Below are 19,355 nucleotides of genomic sequence, written 5' to 3'. Positions count from 1 at the left end.
ACTTATTAATATAGATCAGAAATAACATTTAATGTTGCATGGTTCACATGATTTATTTCATAATTATATGTACATAATGTATAAATTCATCTGAAACCCTTTTCACATACTTGATCCTGTTTATTGTGCCGTCAACACATTGGAAAGTAAACATGACTATGTGAATAAAGTTTCCTAGATTTATCAGACACAGGGTTTTACTGATATGATAATCTACAACAAGAGTTTACTTGTATTTGGAGAAATACTATGTTCTTTCCAGAACATTGGTTAAAGTAAAGCTCAGGTTGGATGCATGGAGTATGCATCGGAAGGGACCGATATTGAACTTTGACTTAGATTTAATTAAACTTACCGTAAAATCTATTCAAGTCAATATCGCCTAGTTGATCCTAGATCAAATGATCTTAATCCTGTTATGATTAGGCTCAATCTTGAAAGGCTATTCGTGTTCTTTGATTTGTTAGTTAAGCCTACTTTTAGGTCAGGGTGATACGTACATTTTGGGAACACGGTAGTGCAATTGAGTGGGAGCGCTATCATAAACATGGAATCTATAGCTTCTATCTGGCAAATAGTAAGAAAAGGATGATCTCCTTCGAGCTTGACCAAACGAACATAAATGGTGGAGTACTCATTTCACATAAGCTGAAATATCATTTATACGGGGTCAAGTGTTTTAAGGAATAAATACATTGTAGGGTGTAACGGTAATTTAATCCCTTTACAGTGTAGATCATTCATATAAAGGATCATTGATCAAATTAGGATTATAACAATGGATAACTAATGATGTGTCTATATGGTGGAACATATAGAGCATTCTATATACTGAGAGTGCAATTCTAAGTTCTATGCGTGGATTCAACGAAGAATTAATATGTTAGTGAATTTTAGTGCTAAATTCTTGATCTACTTATTGGAAGCTCGGTTATATAGACCCATGGTCCCCCCACTAGTTGAGATAATATTGCTTGTAAGACTCATGTAATTGGTTTTGATTAATCAATTATAATTCTCAAATTAGACTATGTCTATTTGTGAATTTTTCACTAAGTAAGGGCGAAATTGTAAAGAAAGAGTTTATAGGGGCATATTTGTTAATTATGATACTTTGTATGGTTCAATTAATAAATATGATAAATGACAATATTATTTAATAATTATTTATAGTTATTAAATAGTTAGAATTGGCATTTAAATGATTGAATTAGGAAATTGGCATTTTTGAGAAAATCAGATACAAAAGGTGTTAAAATTGTAAAATTGCAAAGCCCAAGGCCCAATCCACTAAGTGTATGGCCGGCCACCTTTATAGCTATTTTAAGTTGATTTTTTCATTATTTTAATGCCATATAATTCAAATCTAACCCTAGTGGAATGCTATAAATAGATAGTGAAGGCTTCAGGAAAATAACACTTTTCTTCAGACTTTCTGAATCAGAAAAACTGAGCCTTCTCTCTCCCTATCTTTAGCTGACCACTCTCTCTCTTCTTGTTCAATATTTCGAAATCCTTAGTGTATGAGTAGTGCCCACACACAGCAAGTGATACCTCAATCATAGTGAGGAAGATCGTGAAGAAAGATCATCAGCAAAGGAGATTCAGCATCAAGGATTCAGAGAAAGAGATCCAGGTTCAGATATTGATAATGCTCTGCTACAGAAAGGAATCAAGGGCTAGATATCTGAACGGAAGGAGTCATTATATTCCGCTGCACCCAATGTAAGGTTTCTTAAACTTTATATGTGTTTATTTCATCGTTTTAGAAAGTTCTTATTTAGGATGTTAATAAACATACTTGTGAGTAGATCTAAGATCCTGGTAAAATAATTTCCAACATTAACTACCATACGAATCAACTCTAACTTCCCTATCGACAACCTATCGACATATAGTCGACAAATTATCGACTTTCTAACAGTAAACTACCAAAAGAATCAACTACAACTTATTATCGACAACCTATCGACATATTGTTGACAAATTGTCGACGTTATAACAGTAAACTACCATATACAACTTATTATCGACAACCTATCGACATATAGTCGACAAATTGTCGACATTACATGGCAAAGCTACATAACATCAACAAGGTAAAACCATCGACAAATTGTCGACAACTTGTCGACAACAATGCTCAAACACATAAACAGAAACCTATACATATCGATATCCTATCGACATTTCATCGATAACGCTGTAAAAACACACAAACACCATTGAAACATATCCAACATATACAACATGCAATAATTGACATCTAGATTCGCATATACAATCTAAAACAATGTTATCTGAAGAACATACACAAATTCGCATTGAAATTTCTAAAATTTAAACAGAAAAAAACTTACCGTTGGATTGGATTGGATCAGTGGTTCAGTGGTTCGTGGTCGTGGTCGTGGATCGCCGTGGGCCGCCGTGGGTCTTCGTCCTCTTCGTTGTCGTCGGTCGCCTTGGGTTTCGTGGGTTCGTGGGTTCGTGAGGGGTGAGGAGGACAGAGAGAGAGAGAGAGAGAGGGAACGTCTGAGAGAGAGAGAGGAGGACTGGTTCGTGAAGAGAGAGAGAGAGAGAGAGGGAACGTCAGAAAGAGAGAGGGAACGTCTGAGAGAGGGAAAGTTTAATTTAGGGGTATTTTAGGAATCTTTTAAAATTAGAGGAATAAATTTGTACAAATTATTAAAGGGTATAAATTTTGATATAGGTTATATTATTAAGGGCAAATAATGAAATTTCCCTTTGCAAATTCTCTAAATATTATTTTTCAAAATATTATATATATATGTAAATCATTTTGCAACATTAACAAATAGTATAGGAAAATTCTACAATGAACCCTTTAAAATAAATATATTGATGTATCTCTATCTGTTTTAGCATCCGAAATAATTTTTTAATCAAATTTTTTCTCATGGTCATGTACGTTATTGTTATTTAAGACATCCTGCAAAATTTTAAAAAATTTAGAAAAGTTTTAACACGCCAAAAACTATGTTCAAACAGTGTATTGCACGCGTAACTATTTTATTTTATACGCGTGTAAAATAGATTGTTTGGACATTATTTTCTATATTGTAAATTATTCCGAATTTTTCAAAATTTTGTAGAATATCTAAAATAGCTATAACGTACATGAATATAAAAAAAAAAAAAATAGACTAAAAATTTTTTTTAGATACCGAAACAAGTAGATGGTAGATCAGTACATCCCTTATAAGGGGATGAATTGTAGAATCACCCGATAGTATATACTACATTCTCCTAGAATTATAATTAAAGAAAAGTAAACAATATCACCTCAATTGTTTTTCCAATTTGCTAAACATATACACATAACCTCTTTAAGACAGCTTTTGTTGGCGAAGTCTCTTCAGAATCATTATTAATAATTGTACTGAAAATAAAAGAAACCCCCACAATTTCTTTCTAGCATAAACAATTTTTTTTTTTGTAAGGTTTCGTAAACAGATTTAATTATGCCAAACTTATCAATGAAGAAAAATTTCAACACAGAGAAGAGAATGTAAAAGCAACATTCATATAATTTAATTCGAGAATGATTGTGTCTGTAAATTAATTATAATGGCGGACATATTTAATTCTACCTTTTAATCAATTTGTTCTTATTATTACTTCTACATATCAACTTAAAAACATGTCACTCCTATCCTATGTCTCTATCAACTTTCAAAAAAGAAAGAAAGAAAGAAACTTTAGGTATGATCAATGTTCTGTGTGTGGTCAAAATATGTGTGCTACTCTTCACATGTTTTTTTGTATTATCCTTCTCATCAAAGAAATCCCACTTGGATCACCACCTTGTTCTTCAAACACCACCAATAAGTTACCCTTTGGGTGCAGCCAAGATCGCGGAACATGATACCTATAATTGTTACACCAAGAATATATTGCATTATATTATATTCTATTGTATAACTTAGTATAAAATGTGACATAGTGAAGTATTATAATCAATGATTGAAAGACATGTATCTCACCATTTTTGAGAGGCCTCTCCACAACCAACCAAACATTTTTTTTCATGATAGGTTCCACTGTATCTACACTTGTTATTACAGCTACCAGTTGCATTATATGTAGCCCAATATCGTCCAATACTTTGTCCATTTATCCATATCTGACCTTTTCCCATGCTACTCATATCCAATGCTAGTGGATCTCTGCCTTCTGGTGAATCAAATGTTGTCTGGAAAAAGATATATACATATTTTTTTTAAAGAAAAGGTGTTTAAAGATTTCTTATACAACTTGGAAAAATGCATGATCTTGAGTAAAGATGGAGAATTTCGATTGGTGTTTCAATTGTTCTAACCTTGTACCATGTTAAGGATTTCTTTCTAGGTACAGATGATCCTTGAGCCCATTTGACTGAGGAGCTTCCTTTGAATGAGTAGAGCCTTAAAGTTTCCCCTTCTACACCAATCTGCTTAGAGAGGTCACTTGGGTATTAGTTGTTTCTTTAGTTCTTCATTTTTGTAATGCTAAATAAACAATTATGGCTTAACAATATTTCAACAGTTTATATATAAATAGGACAGAAATTGTGTACTACAAACTAAATAGTGTACTGCTGAAATTGTGTACTACAAACTAGATTTCTTATATGGTCAAGGTGTGGCAATTGGCAAACCTTATAAGACCATTTCCATTGTGACAGATCATTCCATAGTCTCCCATTTAGTAAATCCAACTTCACTGGCCCAAGAATACCAGCATCCCATGTCTCAAAATGCAGGCCCACATTCTAAAATTGGAAAATTTATGAGAATTGACTTGAGAAGACAATACCAAAAAAAAGAGAAAAAGAGATGGGAAAACTGACCGGGAGACCAACAGTAATGCTTAACAAGGAGATTTTGTTAATACCAGCTATGAGCTTCACTTGGCCAATGAAACTCAACTTTGGATTTTCAAAACCTCCATAAGCAGTACCTGCAATAGAATAAGAAACTAGAGACTAAGAAAAAGAGGAAGAAAAATGCTTGCATAACATGGTCCTTGAAAGTTATAAAAACAAGAATGTAGTCATGTACTTGTATAGTACCAGATAATTGACCATTGATAAAAACTTGCAAAGCATGGCCAGCTGACAAAACATGGAGTAGTACAGGAAGATTTCCATTCTTTAACAAGGCATCATCTGCTCTTATATTGACCCTGTCACAGCAAGAGAATATGTAATTATTACCGGCAACAGTTGATTGGTCACAATGTTTCAAGAAAATTGCTCTTCGATGCTGACAAATGAATACTTACTCGGTTGTGTACCACAAATAATCTGAGGCATCTTTAGTGACATTTAGTTGCTCAAGTAATCGAGTTGATATAAATGAACTTTTGTCATTTGTAGAGGGAACTTTTTCAGTATATGAATGCCAAGAGAATTTCTTTGCAGGTTCCATCTTTACAGTGAATTTTGGTGCAACAACCTGTACATAAAAGAAAATAATGTTGGTTGGCCAAAAACATGTCTTTATAATAAGTGTACTGGTAGTGGTTTTCTCACCATTGCAGTGTTGAAACTTGGTTCTTGACAGTCAGGAAGAATGGTGATGGACCAAGGAAGAAGGCCATATTGCCTATTCCTAAAGGTCACATTCACAAAATAGTTGGGGTCGTAGTTTGATAGGAATGCAGCACAAGTCCCGGATTGAGTATCAAAAACATGAGCCTTAAGAATATAAATTGAATTACTTGATGCTTTTTTTTAGGTTAATTAGGATTTTGCCCCCCTAAACTTTAACATGTACTAAATCATGCCCCCTGAACTTTTCTAGCCGTTAAAAAATATTCCCCGTGAACTATTGAGATTATTAGATTTAAGAACTTTTGTCTAATTTCATTCAATTTTTACTATTTCAGTGATTGTTTATGTACTAAACCATGCTCCTCAGACTTTGATATCTATCAAATCATGCTCCTCAAACTTTGACATATACTAAATCATGCCTCCTGAACTTTCATCTATGTTAGACTTTTTTTACTAAAATTGGACAAAAGTCCTTAAATTCAACAACCTTAATAGCTTATGGGACATTTTTAACCACCTTAAAAGTTCAGGATGCATGATTTGGTTGTCAAAGTTTAGGGGGAAAAAATCCTAATTAGCCATTTTTTTATGATCAATGCTTAAGCTGGGAAGCTGTGAGAGAATAGTTAGTGTACCTCTTGGTTTTTGCCAAGTGACATTCTGATGGGATTTGCAGACACCAAAGCTGGTTCACATAGCCTTATGGCCTTATGCAAAGCTGTCAAATGGCTATACTTTGGTTCCCTTGTTAGTCCTATATATGATCATGACAAAAATACTACATCCCATCATTGAATTCACAACTAAATTCATTTGTTTTAACATGAGGTACTTGGTGTGTTTTTTGAATCCTTGTCAATAATTATGTTATTAGATCCATGTGCAAGTGAAGTAGTTGAAATCTTAATCACATGTCTACTGTTTCTTTTTCAAACACTTGTTGCAAATATGGACAAGAGACCCTTATTAGGCAAGATTTTGTTACACACAAAATAAATTAATAAATACCATATTCATCAATTAAAGCATCGTAGTCATAGCTAGTGGAAATGAATGGTCCACCAGCTGTCCTTCCAAAATTGGTTCCTCCATGAAACTGAAGAATAAATATACAGTACATTATAATAAATACACAATCAATGTCTGTTCATTTTTTCATTCCCATTTAAGATGAAGAATCTAACTTACCATGTAATAATTTATGTATGCACCATTGTTCTGTATGAACCTTGTCACTGCAAATGCCAAGTCTTCTACTGGCCTATAAGGGGTTGGACCACCAAAATGCAATAGCCTGGAATGTAAGCAGTAGAAGCAAATTAATACAATGATTTTTTCAAAAAAAGAGTTTGTGTTGTGAAAATTCATGTTTTTTACCAGCCAGTCCAAGCTTCTGTCCACATTTTGGGTTTATAATTTTGGTTAGGTGAAAAGTTTTCACAATAGAATCCATTGCAAGTATTTATCTGCATGGGAAAACTACTTTTATTATTGAAATAATGCAATGCATTTAGTAAAACATGGGAAAATTTCTTTTTGTTAAAGGGTAATTACCATATAAAATTATTTTTAAAACAAAATTGTATTTTTATATATGACTAAAAAGAAAATACATGTATAAAGAAATTCTATAGTTATTATCCTCTAATAATTACCTCTTATGTAAAATTTATGCAAAAAATAATTGTGCTTTAATAAAAGTATTTAGCATAGCCTCTTTCACATTATCTATCATACATAAAACGATACTAGTAACCAAAAACAAAAATAGAGTATTTTTGTTATAATGCCCATGTTTATTTTTGGAGTTTTATAGTGAGAATTTTGTTACTATTGGATCTGGGGCATCCCCTTGCTTGCACATAACCCATGGAACATTGGTTCCAAGATTTGCAGCCATCTGAGCTGACCACTTTGCATAAGCTTTACCAGCTTCAAATTCTATCAATTCGTACTCATTTTCTATTTGTCTCAAAATTATTAAAATAAATTTATTTAGTGAGGATCAAAATTCAAAAACCCATTTTTTAATAAAGGGAGATCAAATAAACATATATTGCTACCTGAGTCAAAATTATGGGACCTCCTTGAGGATAGAAGAGGTTTTCTTCTTTCATCAAATGGACTATTTTTTCTGTGAACCTCTTCATCGCAGCCTTAAAAAAATATTAAAAAAGGAAAAAAAAAATTGGTACTTAATATTACATTACATTATATTAAAAGTGTAACAAAGAGAGGAAGATGGCCCAAGCATTACCTTAAAAGGCTCATTGTCTGTTCTAAACACCATATCTGGAACATATTTTAGCCAAATTGGAAAGCCCCTGTATCAAAAATTGTCTGGCTAAATCAAATAATGATAATTAATAAACACAACAAAATTAGTATTATATAGTTTGATTACCCGAAATTCCATTCGGCACATACATATGGTCCAATGCGAAGATGAACATAAAGACCTGCTTTTGCCACTAACTTTATGAACCCAACTAGATCATACCTTCCCTCAAAATAATACTGAAATTTATCCCAAAAAAAATAATTACAATAATAACTATAGAGATTATGAACACATTTGTTTAATTAGCAGTAATTAAGATAAGAGCTTGTTGATCAATTCACTTGTCCAGGAGAAGGCTCGTGTCCATTCCAAAAGACATAGGTTTGTATAACATCCAACCCTCCATTTTTGGCCTTCTGTAGAAGCTCAGGCCACATCTATAATAATTATAATAATAATAAAGAATGTCAATAATAAATATAGAAAAAAGTAAGAATAACTAAAAAACTAATATATACATAGATAGATACTACCTGAGGAGTGCTTCTTGGGTAATGAATGGAGCCAGAGATAAGTATTTTCCTTTTGCCATTGATGAGAATAGCTCTACTGTCATAAGACACATTGGCTTCTCCTGCTACTATTGCTAGTACTTGTTGTAAATCCCATAAGTTTAACAGATAAAAGACCACCAATATAAACATATTCTTTCTCATTGTATTTGACATTGAAGCTTCTAAACACCAGACTTAATTTATAGGAACAGAATGAAATGAATCAAAATCTTTTGCTTTTCTTGTTCATTTATTCTTTTACTTTATTCTATACACCTACATTCTTGGTTTTGTTTATCACAGAACAAATAGAGAAAGTGAAGTGCTGAGTAATGACTCAACTACTATTCTGCTGAAACTTTCAATGGCTTTTATATATTGAATCATTGTCAAGTCTCTTTTAATTTATTTATTAATTTATAAAAATAAAGATCTAGCTAAAATATGTGAGAAATGAGCTACACGCTTTTTCTTTTCAATAAAATAAATAATGAACTGAAACTGTTAGTCTCACGCACCCACCTATTGTATTATTTGTCCTACTCTTATTCAATACAAAATAAGTAGTTAAATAAAAATTGTTGAAGCCAAAAATACAACTGCAAGCTCAGGTTTTTTAGTTTGTTTTATTTTGCGTATATGAGACTTTTTTTTTAAAGTATTACATTAACTAAAAACAAAAACATGAGACTTTGAAAGTATATTTTTGTAAATAAAAATTTTAAGTGGTAAAATTATAAATAAAACATAAAAAATGGTATTTTGAAAATTTAAAAAAAAAAATGTATGCTTTGAATTGGCGGGGGGCAAAGGAGCTTGTAGTCGTTGGAAGATTTTGGCGCGAAAATCCTCTAAAAGACCTCAGCCTGTTTTGGCGGTGACCAAACATGACGGCGGCTGAAATAACCGACCTCTTCGAGAGGCTCGCTTCCCACCTCAATGGCTCCCCCTCTTCTTGCCATGAACAAGCTCTGCAACTCTCCATTTCCAATTTCAACCTCAACCCTCGTTCTAGGGTTAGGGTTTTGGATACCGCCCTGTCTCTCATGTGCTTCAAAGCTCCACAGGTTTTTCTATTATTAATTCGATAAAAATTCTGCTAGGTTTCAGTTTCTTGATCCTCGCCTTCATTTTCTTTCTCAGGTTTTTGATTCAACAGTTAAATACTTGATGGAAACCATTGTCAGCGTTCTCTCGTCATCGATTAGCTGCAAGGTTTTTCAGTTTCACAAAGACGAGGTTTTGTTAATCGGAACCTCCATTTCTCGCCGAGATTTCCCCGGTTTGATCGAAGCCTGCTCCGACGTTCTTCAAAAACTAGAGAGACATGGTATGAGACTCGATCTCAAGCATTATTTCCTTTACTTTCACTTGTACTATTCGATCGTAATGATTTTTTTAGTTTAATTTTGGTATCTTGCAGGTACTCAGTATAAAGACCTGTTATACTCTGTTCTAAGAGTTGCAATTTCATCATCTTGCTATCGATTTCCGTATCCATCAAGACCTATTCTTTCAGTTAAATCCCTTGATGTAAGGGCCACTGCAGTTTCTAAGCTTCTCAGTACTTGTCCTAAAGGTCTCTCCTTTGACAATAGTAATATTCCATTTAGGTATGTGCTACTATTATCTTCATTTCTTCCCCTGTATTCTTTATTTTTAAAGTTTAACTTAGTTCATCTGTGTCCCTCTGCAGATTGATGTCCTGGTTTGTTGACCAACTAACTTTAAAGAATGATATTTTAAAAATTTTGCACGAATCTATGGAGAGGCCTTTCCTCTTTCTGTGCAAAGAATTTCATGAGAGAATCGATTGGCGTGATATCGTAAAATGCTTAGTACTTTCTCCTGCTATGTTTATTGAAACAAGAGCTCTGTTGCACAGATGGTTTCTGTTGACGTGAGTTAATTTCTTCATCAATTATTTGACCTTGTTTGCTGTAAGGAATTTCGGTAAATAGCTTTGGATAAGATTATTCATTGCTTGTTCAGCAATATGAATATTTTCCATTGTTCGTTCTCCCACTTGTTGCTAGTTAACAGTTGAAATTGTTGAATTCTTTTTGCTCTCTTAGTTATAATTATCCAATTTGAATTTAAGTTCGGATACGTTTATAAGTTGCTAATTTTAAATTTACCTTTTGTCATTAAGCATCTCAAAATTTTTGTTTTGGAACAAGTGATATGATATGAGGTATTTGTGTGCTGATGTTATTATAGTGGACACCACTTGTTTAACGATAGTTACTATTGACAATACTTTTGTTCATTTCAACTGATTTTAGCAGAATGAACAAATATATCTTATTAATGAAGTTCTTGTTCTGCAGGGGGCTGTCTTCTGTGTTAGAGCTTCTAAATGCATTGTGCTTAGTGATGCTAGATGTAATTTCCACACCAACATGGTGGGACTTCTCAATGGTCTTAGGATCAAAGCTTCCATTTGCTAATTCTTTTTTTCCCTATCACTACCACTTTTTTAGGATCTTGGCTGGACCCATCTCTCAAGTTAGTCTTCTACATTTGGACATTGGTACAAGTGAATTGATGTCTTGCTCCAGCAAACAGTTTGTTTCTAATATGAAGACACCTGGAATGATGGCTGAAAATATAGATCATAAATCTTACTGGTAAATTCCCACTTCTTATGTCCTTGTGAAACTAGTTGGCATGAGCACCATAACAATCCTCCCTATCAACACTTACTTTAATATGTGCATAAATATCAGGGCTCTTGCAATCAACTTCCCGAATTGGTTTTACTTTGCTTCTGCTTTGCTCTTCTCTGACAAAAGCTTTCAAGACAAGGTATATTCGAAATGTATAACAGACACATCCAAAATTGGTTATGAAGAATCACATTCTTCTGCTGCAGCAAGGTACATCGCGTGGATTCTGAACCCTGTTAGTATATCTGATCAGGATTTACTAGCCAATCTTCTGGTGAAGATATCAATATCTATGGCTTTTAAGCAGATTGATTCAGGTTCATGTAAGAAGAAGACAGCTAGTGTCAGAAAGATACTGAAAAAACCCAAAAATTGTAGCAAGTATAATACTTATTCAGAACAATTTGACTGTCAACTCGTTGCACTTTGGCTTGAGGAATTCAAAAGCTTAACCGCAAAGTACTGTGACACAAAATCATCTTGTGATCTTAGTATGCGGAAAAATACATTGTTCAGGAGAATCCCATTAGGTATCTTGCTTGGTTGCCTGAATTATCTAGACGAAGAGGTGTGTGAATTGCTGCTGCATTATGCTGCCACTGATAGAATACCCCAGTCAAGGAAAATTGAGATTTCAAGTTTGAAAAATATAAAATCTAACAATGAAGAAATACTCGTGCGGGTTGATAATTACACTAAGGATGAGGCCATATCAGGTGCCAGTCTTGTCTTCAGTTTAACTGATATTGTTGAAAGTATGTCTGCTTCATTATTTGAGACCGAAGATGATGGGGTTGATTTTATTTGCCTAGTGAAAATAAGAGTGGGAAAATTCTTGACAAAGTGCATCAATAGGCTAATTCAACTTAAAATTGAAGAAGATGGAAAACAATTGGTGATGGATCTCTGTGCAAGGTTGAAGCAGTGGTTGCATCAAGGTCACAGAGTATTAGATATTAACAAATATGTTGATGAACTCATTAAAGTTTTGAGCAATAACTCTTCTCTGTAAAAGAATAAAGAAGTTTTGCCCTATGATTTCAGCTCTGCCAGTGTAATTTTTATAGTGGGTCGTAATGGTGTAACGCCAATGTTGAAAGAGATTGCGAGGTGAATGTGTAAGAGAATACCCTTCTCTGTTGTGAATATTTAATACTGTATATAACAAATATATATTTTATGCTGAGAAAATCGTTAGCTATTAACTATTGTACCCCTTTTGAGGAACATAGATCAAAAGTGGCAAGATCAATATAAACTTTATAGTCAAACTTTATTTTTATTCCATTTCTTTCTGCAAAGAAAAAGCAATTAATTGCCTTTCCCTAGAATGTTACAGCCATTGAGACTCAGCAAGTTGAGGACTTACTCTTTACTGGTAACGTATGTATATGTATGAAGCTTTCTTCTTAATTTTTTTTTCTTTTCTTTTTCTGACATACAAAATGTCTGTACAAACTCAAACATCGTCACACTATCTACAGTTTCTATTTCCAGGATTAAACATTGTATGGTTCTGAAGTTGCGTTCTGTCCATGTTGAATCAGACTGGTAAGGCACTCTGGAATCTTCTGAGCTTCAATTATTATTAATGTGCAGCTGCTATTGAATCAATCTGGAACTTTATTTTTCTTTTTATTCTTTTTCTTTAGTTTTCGTAAATACAAATGTTGCTATACGCTGGTTGGAAATTGATGTCCTCCAAACCCTTTTTATTTATTTTTACTGGCCCCCTCTTGTTCTTAGGACCAAAGAAATCCCACTAGGGTCGCCACCCCATTCTTCAAACACAACCAATAAGTTCCCGGTTGGGTTCAGCCATGACCGTGGAACGTGGTACCTGAAAATAACAGATCATCATCACATACTTTCTACAACTGAACAAACAGAGTACAACTATGTAAACCATAACTTAGACTCACCATCTTTGAGAGGCCTCTCCACAGTTGCTCCGGCACTTATTCTCATCAAAAATTCCAGCATAATTACAAGGCGCACAGTTGCCGTGTGCTGTGTATGCTGGCCAGTGGCGTCCAATGCTCCGACCATTTACCCATACTTGTCCTTTTCCCATGGTATTCATGTCCAAAGCAAATGGAGCATGACCTCCTGGTGCATTGAAAGTTGTCTGGAAATGGAGAAGCAATGAAATGAACTCTATGAAGAAATTCAAAGAGTGGTTAGGTTTTCGTGTTTGGAGTTATTCTCTCACCTTGTACCATGTCATTGGTTGTTTTTTAGCCAAGAGTGCACCTTGCCTCCATTCAACCGATGAACTCCCACTAACTGTGTGTAGATTTAATGATTCTCCTTTCAAACCAATCTGTTATCATGGACAAGTTTAGTTTTTAGCTCTCTGTGATACTTGGTCATATTCAATTTGATTGTATAGGCAGAATATGAAACAAGAAATGTTGACTGTCAACTAACCTTGTATGACCATTTCCATTTTGACATATCCCATGTTCCTGAGTTGACACCCCTCAGTGTGACCGGGCCAAGAACACCAGCATTCCATGTCTCGAAATGCAGACCAACATTCTGATGATCAAAGAAGAGAAAAGGGTCAAGTTCATCTGCTATTATAGAATAGTGTACGGAACTAATATAACCAGTCCACACCAATAGGTGAGAGAACTAACCGGCAGACCCACAGCAACACTTAGTATAGCAAGCTTGTTGATTCCAACTCTCAGATTTATTTTTTGACTGAATGTTAGTTTTGGATTGGCCAATGATCCGTAAGTACTTCCTGTTAAAGAAATGTATTTAGTAATAATTCCAATTATTGCCTGGAAATTTAAGTTGAAATCGGTGCAGTTTCATTTACCAGCTAGTTGGCCATTGACGAAAACATGCAAGGCGTGGCCTGCTGAAAAAATAGTCAGAACAGGAAGTTGCCCATTCTTGAGAAATCCTTCATTTGAACCTATTGTGATACTGTGAACAAGTAGAAAAAGAAAAATAGCAAGAGGATTACAATTCGACAAACTAAAACAAAGTTAACAATGTCAACACATAAGAATGTCATTGCCTGCCAATACTTACTCTGTCATGTACCAAAGATAGTCTGTTTTATCCCATGTGAGGCTTATTTGCTCTCGCAACCCTTCCAATGAAAATGTACCAGTACTACTGGAAGAAGCAGTTTCTTCATTGAACGATGCCCAAGAGAACCCCTTAACCACAGGTGTCATTTGTACCAGTGAGTTTGGAGCACCTACCTGTAAAAAATTACAGCCTCATGTTAAATGCATCACCGCAGATCAGATTTTGTAAAACCTAATAGTGGTTTTAAAACCCACTTTGCCCATTGCAATAGAACTTTATATGTTTAACATAATCATTAGTAGTTTTCTTACCTTTGCAGTGTTGTAAACTACAGTTTTGCAGTCAGGAAGAACGCTAATGGACCAAGCTGGGAGGTCGTACGGCAAATTGTTGAAACTCACTCTTACAGTTGATTTAGTATCATAATTTGCAAGGAATGCAGCACAAGCCCCGGATTTTCCTCTGAATACATGAGCCTAGACATACACGAAATAGTTTGATTGTGAGAAGAACCACAGTAAAAAAAACTATTAATACATGCAAAAGGTCATTGTTTTAGCTTAGCTTATAAAATTTACCTCTTGACTTTTTCCAAGTGATGTCACTGCAGGATCAGTTTCTACTAAAGCTGGCTCACATGCCTTGATGGCTTTATGCAAGTCCCTCAAATGTGCCCATTTTGGCCTTATTAATCCTACCAAAAAAGAAGAGGCAACCTTGTAAGCATTTTTTAAGATAATCTAAACTAGGAAAAACAAGTAGTTGACTTTTCTTTCTCTTATCTCCAGGATGTTAGGCAACCTTATGGAGCAAACATAAAGGTTTTCTAGAACTTCATCTGTGTTATAAGCCTATTCACTTACCATACTCATCAAGAGGAGCATCATAATCATAGCTAGTTGCAATGAAGGGACCACCAGCCGTGCGGCCAAAATTTGTTCCTCCATGATACTGGAACAAAATTACATAAATATAGATTTTAATAAATAAATACAAAGGGTGAAAATAATTACAACCTAGGTCAATAAATAATTACTAACCATATAGTAATTAATGAAGGCACCACCATTTTGAATAAACCTTGCAACACCGAAGGCCATGTCTTCGGCTGGTCTATGAGGAACTGCCCCACCAAACTCTGTGTACCTGTATAAACCAGTTACATGGTCAAGGAGGCTGTCTTATGCAAAAATGTCTTTAATCACAATAGGACAAAACATTAATGTTACACATTATGAGAAGCATTTCAAAGAAGTGAAAATGAGAAATTTAAGGTGTACATCAGGCAATGGGTGTGACTCACCAGCCAGTCCATGCTTCTGTCCATAGTTTGGGTTTATAGACTTTGTTTGGCTTGTAATTTTCACAGTAGTAACCATTGCAGGCATCGATCTGTCACACCATAAATGATACAGCTTTTTTGAGAATTTATTTTGAAACCATGTTACTTGTTATTAAACTTCATAACTAAGTTCACATTTTCTCTCTGGTTTTTACCCTCTTGGCTGCTGCTGATACCTCATTTTTCAGAATAAAAAGAGGCTTAAAAGTAATTATATCAAACAATTAAAAAAAGGGGGTCATTTTCTTGGCTTTCTATGGTTTCACAAATCACCAGTCTGTTCTATTAAAACAAAATCCGAATTCAAGCTTCAAATCAAGTAGGACCCTTAATAATCATATAACAGATATGAGGGCAAACAGGCAATAGCATGTCCCATAGCTATATGATTATATAAAATAAGAAGAAGAAAATAAGAATGTAAAATAAATAAATAAGTAAAAGAAACAACTAAGCAAACAACTTGATCTTTATAAACCCCACCAACAAAGAAGTATGACTTTAAATGAAGGGCACTTTATACAGAGGGCCAATCGTCTCTTGTACAAAAAAAACATTATGAAGTGAAGAAAATAATATTAATATAGCCAATAATAAGCAACAGAATGATAAAATCCTACAAGAAAATTTTGTGCATGTTCTGTGTCTTTTCTTATTTTCAGTTTATTTAATTTGACACGATCTCAACTCACTCATTAGTATTTTTCATACAATAAATTAAAAGTGAAGTGATACTAAACAGGCCCCCAAATTTTCTTTTTTTATTTTTCTTTTTGTTATTTCTCTACAAAATTAAAAAAAATATAGTAATTACTTAATTAATTAATACTTACAAGTGGGTCAGGGGTATCCTCTTGTTTGCACATAACCCATGGGACACCTGTGTTAAGGCCAACAGCCATTTGAGCTGCCCATTTGGTGTAAGCTTTGCCAGGAGCACCAATTTCCCATTCTGTTGGTCCATATTCATTTTCAATCTGTAAAAAAAAAATTAACTTTAAAACTCAAAGTTTATACCTTTGACTAACCCCAAAACAAATAAATATCTCAAAAAAAAAAAAAAACCCAAAACAAATAAATACTTTTAAGTAAATAATAAATGTAGTTTTCAAAGATAGTTAAGATTTTTATTTCTTCTAGAAAACAGAGTTTGGTTTTCCATAACATACCTGTGCAAGAATAATGGGACCCCCTTGAGTTTCAAACAGTCTTTCAGCTTTCATCATATTTACAATCATACTTGTGAATTTTTGCATTGCCGCCTTCATCATATTTAATTAAAAAAGATAATACACATTAATTATTTATTAATTAAGAAAAAAACAAACAAGAAAAGAATTTAATCATGAAATGAAATATTCAAGGTGGGTTTACCTTGAAAGGTCCATTGTCTGTTCTAAAAGCGATTCCAGGGACGAATTTGAGCCAAACAGGGAATCCTCTGAATTTCAAAAAACAGAGTACAAATTATTTCATATTTATATTTTTTCCCAATAAATTATTTAATTTTAATTTTAAATTTTTTTACCCAAAGTTCCATTCGGCACAAACATAGGGACCAATTCGGAGATGAACATATAGGCCAGCTTGATGCACCAGCTTAATGAACTTAACCAAATCATAATTATCTTGGAAATTAAACTGCAAATTAGAAAAAGAAAAAAAACAAAAACCATTTGAAAATTTTCATTAGTGTAAATTCAAAGCATAGAAAAAACAAATACAAAACAAGAAGAAAAAAAGGCATTAATATTTACTTTTCCTTGAGTAGGTTCATGCCCATTCCAGAAAACATAGGTTTGAATAACATCCAAACCTCCATCTTTGGCTTTCTGTATAAGATCAGGCCACATCTGCAACCCCAAAAAAACCCACAAAAAGAATAAAACTTTATTCTTAATTAATGCAAGAAAAAGGCAAAAACTCCACCCCACAAGTCAAAAAGTGATGAAGAAAAAATAATATTGGCAATAAGACCCGTGAACCACATTGGATCATTGGCATTATTTGGTACAAGAAGTACCTCAGGAGTGCTTCTGGGGTAATGAATAGAGCCAGAAATGAGAATCCTTCTCTTCCCATTAATCACTATAGCTTTGTGGTCATAACCCACAGAAGCATTTGCCGAAGAACAAAGCCATGAAAATGCCACCAACCAAATGAACAACAAGATGTTGCCCATTTGACCTCTAAGAAAACCCATCTTTTTTTCTTTCATTTTTGCCTTAAAGCTCTAGCCTTTTATCTCATTTATATATGATAATATATGAGAAAGAATAGAAATAAAAATTTAGATAGGGACCTCTGTTTTTAGGCACTCTTCCTATTTTCCCTCAAGTTTGATGCTTTTTATAACAAATAGATATCATGAAGAGGAGAGGAAATTATGGTACTTTGATTTTGGGACTTGGGAGGTTTCTCCAAAGCCAACTCTGCTTTATAAACATTTGAAGAATGGAGGGAGAGTGAGAGTTGGGGTTGGTGGCTCCCACTCTCTATCTCTGACACGTAACTTGGACTATTTTTTACTATTCAAGTATACTTTATTCTTTGGTAATCTTAGGTACTATATTATTTCTATTGAGTAAAGCATATGGTATTGGTACTACATAATACCCCCAACAGAAAAAAAAAAATTATGTCATCTTTGTTTGGTACCTTAAAAAGTCATCTTTCTACTGCAAATGTTGTACCACAAATCCCAAGTAGGTTAGTAATATCTGTATCTTTTAAAACTTTGGATTGTATAAGAAAGTTTTGGGATTTCTTTTTTTGTTTATTATTATTTTGTTCTATTTTGTACTCAACCAAATAAGTGTTGGCTTTATGCATAGCAACGAAGTGTAACTTGAAGATTTAGTTACTTGAGAGGATGTAATTTGTGTGATTTTTGGCAAGCTATGCAATGTTTTGAAGAATGGAAAAATTGTTACTTGAAAGTGTATTATTAGTGTTTATAAATTAAGTTTTGGTTGGGACCAAAAAGAAAAATACTTGATTATGAATTACCAAACATGGATTCACATTTATAAAAATATTTTTTTTTATTTGGAAATTTATTGGTATTGCTCGATTGGAGAAACGTGATCCATGAAATGAGCAAGGGCTTACATTTGCTTATCCATAAATAAAATAAAGACTTTTTTTTTTTTTTTGAGGGAATAAAGACTTTCTCTTTAAGATAAGGATCCTCATTTTCATTTCATGGATAGAATATTTTTATATAACGAAAAAACAAAAATGAGATTCTAGAATTTTGTTTTGGATATAAGATACCCACAAAAAACATTTTACAACTTTACTCTTGTTTCACTTCATTCCCACATTTTATTTCTTTTCCATTTTACCCGTTTTCATCATAAAAGATAAGAAACACAAAGTTCTAAAATTCTCTTCTTCTTCTTCTTCTTCTGTTTTTTTTGTAAGATTCTTGTCTTTTTTCTTTAGTTACATATACAATATGGAGAAATGTTAATCACTTACATATATAGGGAACTAATTAATTTGTAATTAGCTGTAGGAACTAGGAAGGAACTCATATTAGGCATAGTTTGACTTGCATATATATTGTTAGAAAATTTCATTCAGGCTGAGCCTCGTAATGCCCATCTACCCACTTCACTAATATTTAATATACCAACTATTTTTTAATATTTATATTACAATACATTGTCATCCATTAATTATAGTTGAATTTAAAAGTTTTGTCCTAATTAATTATTCATTATTAATTCACAAATAAAATGTTTTTTTTAGAAAAAATAATTGTCACGAATATTCTTTTTTTATTTAATTCAAAATTTCTTTAATAAGGCCCTAGTAACTAAATTTAAGAATTACTCTTGGTTAGTAGATTTCTTTTTCTCTATTACAATGAAGGTAACTCTGCGAATAGGTGACT

At 33.4% G+C, this 19,355-nt stretch overlaps 3 protein-coding genes across 4 annotated transcripts; 1 reads left to right on the top strand and 2 right to left on the bottom strand.

Annotated features, from left to right (window-relative positions):
* Positions 1-3,532: 3,532 nt before the first annotated feature.
* LOC115705876 (beta-galactosidase 1) lies at positions 3,533-8,704 on the bottom strand. 2 transcript variants are annotated; one of them, XM_061104894.1, is made up of 18 exons: positions 8,372-8,704; positions 8,180-8,275; positions 7,962-8,074; positions 7,815-7,881; positions 7,625-7,713; positions 7,389-7,527; positions 6,935-7,023; positions 6,746-6,851; positions 6,566-6,653; positions 6,193-6,311; positions 5,534-5,698; positions 5,284-5,456; positions 5,072-5,184; positions 4,850-4,959; positions 4,658-4,771; positions 4,340-4,450; positions 4,005-4,213; positions 3,533-3,889 (listed from the first exon to the last, which is right to left on the bottom strand). In XM_061104894.1, exons 1-18 carry the CDS (start codon positions 8,564-8,566, stop codon positions 3,769-3,771), a joined length of 2,217 nt encoding a protein of 738 aa, XP_060960877.1. In that variant the 5' UTR covers positions 8,567-8,704; the 3' UTR covers positions 3,533-3,768. The 2 variants fall into 2 exon arrangements, with proteins under 2 accessions (XP_060960877.1, XP_060960872.1); XM_061104889.1 differs by lacking the exon at positions 7,389-7,527 and having other exon boundaries at positions 7,621-7,713; positions 8,372-8,700.
* Positions 8,705-9,170: 466 nt separating this feature from the next.
* Positions 9,171-17,126, top strand: LOC115706126 (uncharacterized). Its single transcript, XM_030633661.2, has 6 exons — positions 9,171-9,459; positions 9,536-9,722; positions 9,816-10,005; positions 10,089-10,292; positions 10,723-11,022; positions 11,122-17,126. Exons 1-6 carry the CDS (start codon positions 9,280-9,282, stop codon positions 12,071-12,073), a joined length of 2,013 nt encoding a protein of 670 aa, XP_030489521.2. The 5' UTR covers positions 9,171-9,279; the 3' UTR covers positions 12,074-17,126.
* On the bottom strand, positions 12,321-17,882 carry LOC115706125 (beta-galactosidase). Its single transcript, XM_030633660.2, has 18 exons — positions 17,478-17,882; positions 17,212-17,307; positions 16,983-17,095; positions 16,829-16,895; positions 16,624-16,716; positions 16,288-16,431; positions 15,416-15,504; positions 15,153-15,258; positions 14,976-15,063; positions 14,691-14,806; positions 14,424-14,588; positions 14,110-14,285; positions 13,892-14,001; positions 13,704-13,813; positions 13,492-13,602; positions 13,274-13,384; positions 12,984-13,189; positions 12,321-12,901 (listed from the first exon to the last, which is right to left on the bottom strand). Exons 1-18 carry the CDS (start codon positions 17,670-17,672, stop codon positions 12,784-12,786), a joined length of 2,214 nt encoding a protein of 737 aa, XP_030489520.1. The 5' UTR covers positions 17,673-17,882; the 3' UTR covers positions 12,321-12,783.
* Positions 17,883-19,355: the final 1,473 nt, after the last annotated feature.

The sequence above is a fragment of the Cannabis sativa genome, chromosome 1, assembly GCF_029168945.1.
Source record: "Cannabis sativa cultivar Pink pepper isolate KNU-18-1 chromosome 1, ASM2916894v1, whole genome shotgun sequence".
Lineage (NCBI taxonomy): Eukaryota > Viridiplantae > Streptophyta > Magnoliopsida > Rosales > Cannabaceae > Cannabis > Cannabis sativa.
Note: the sequence above shows the minus strand (reverse complement) of the source record. Positions and strands in the feature narration are given on the sequence as shown.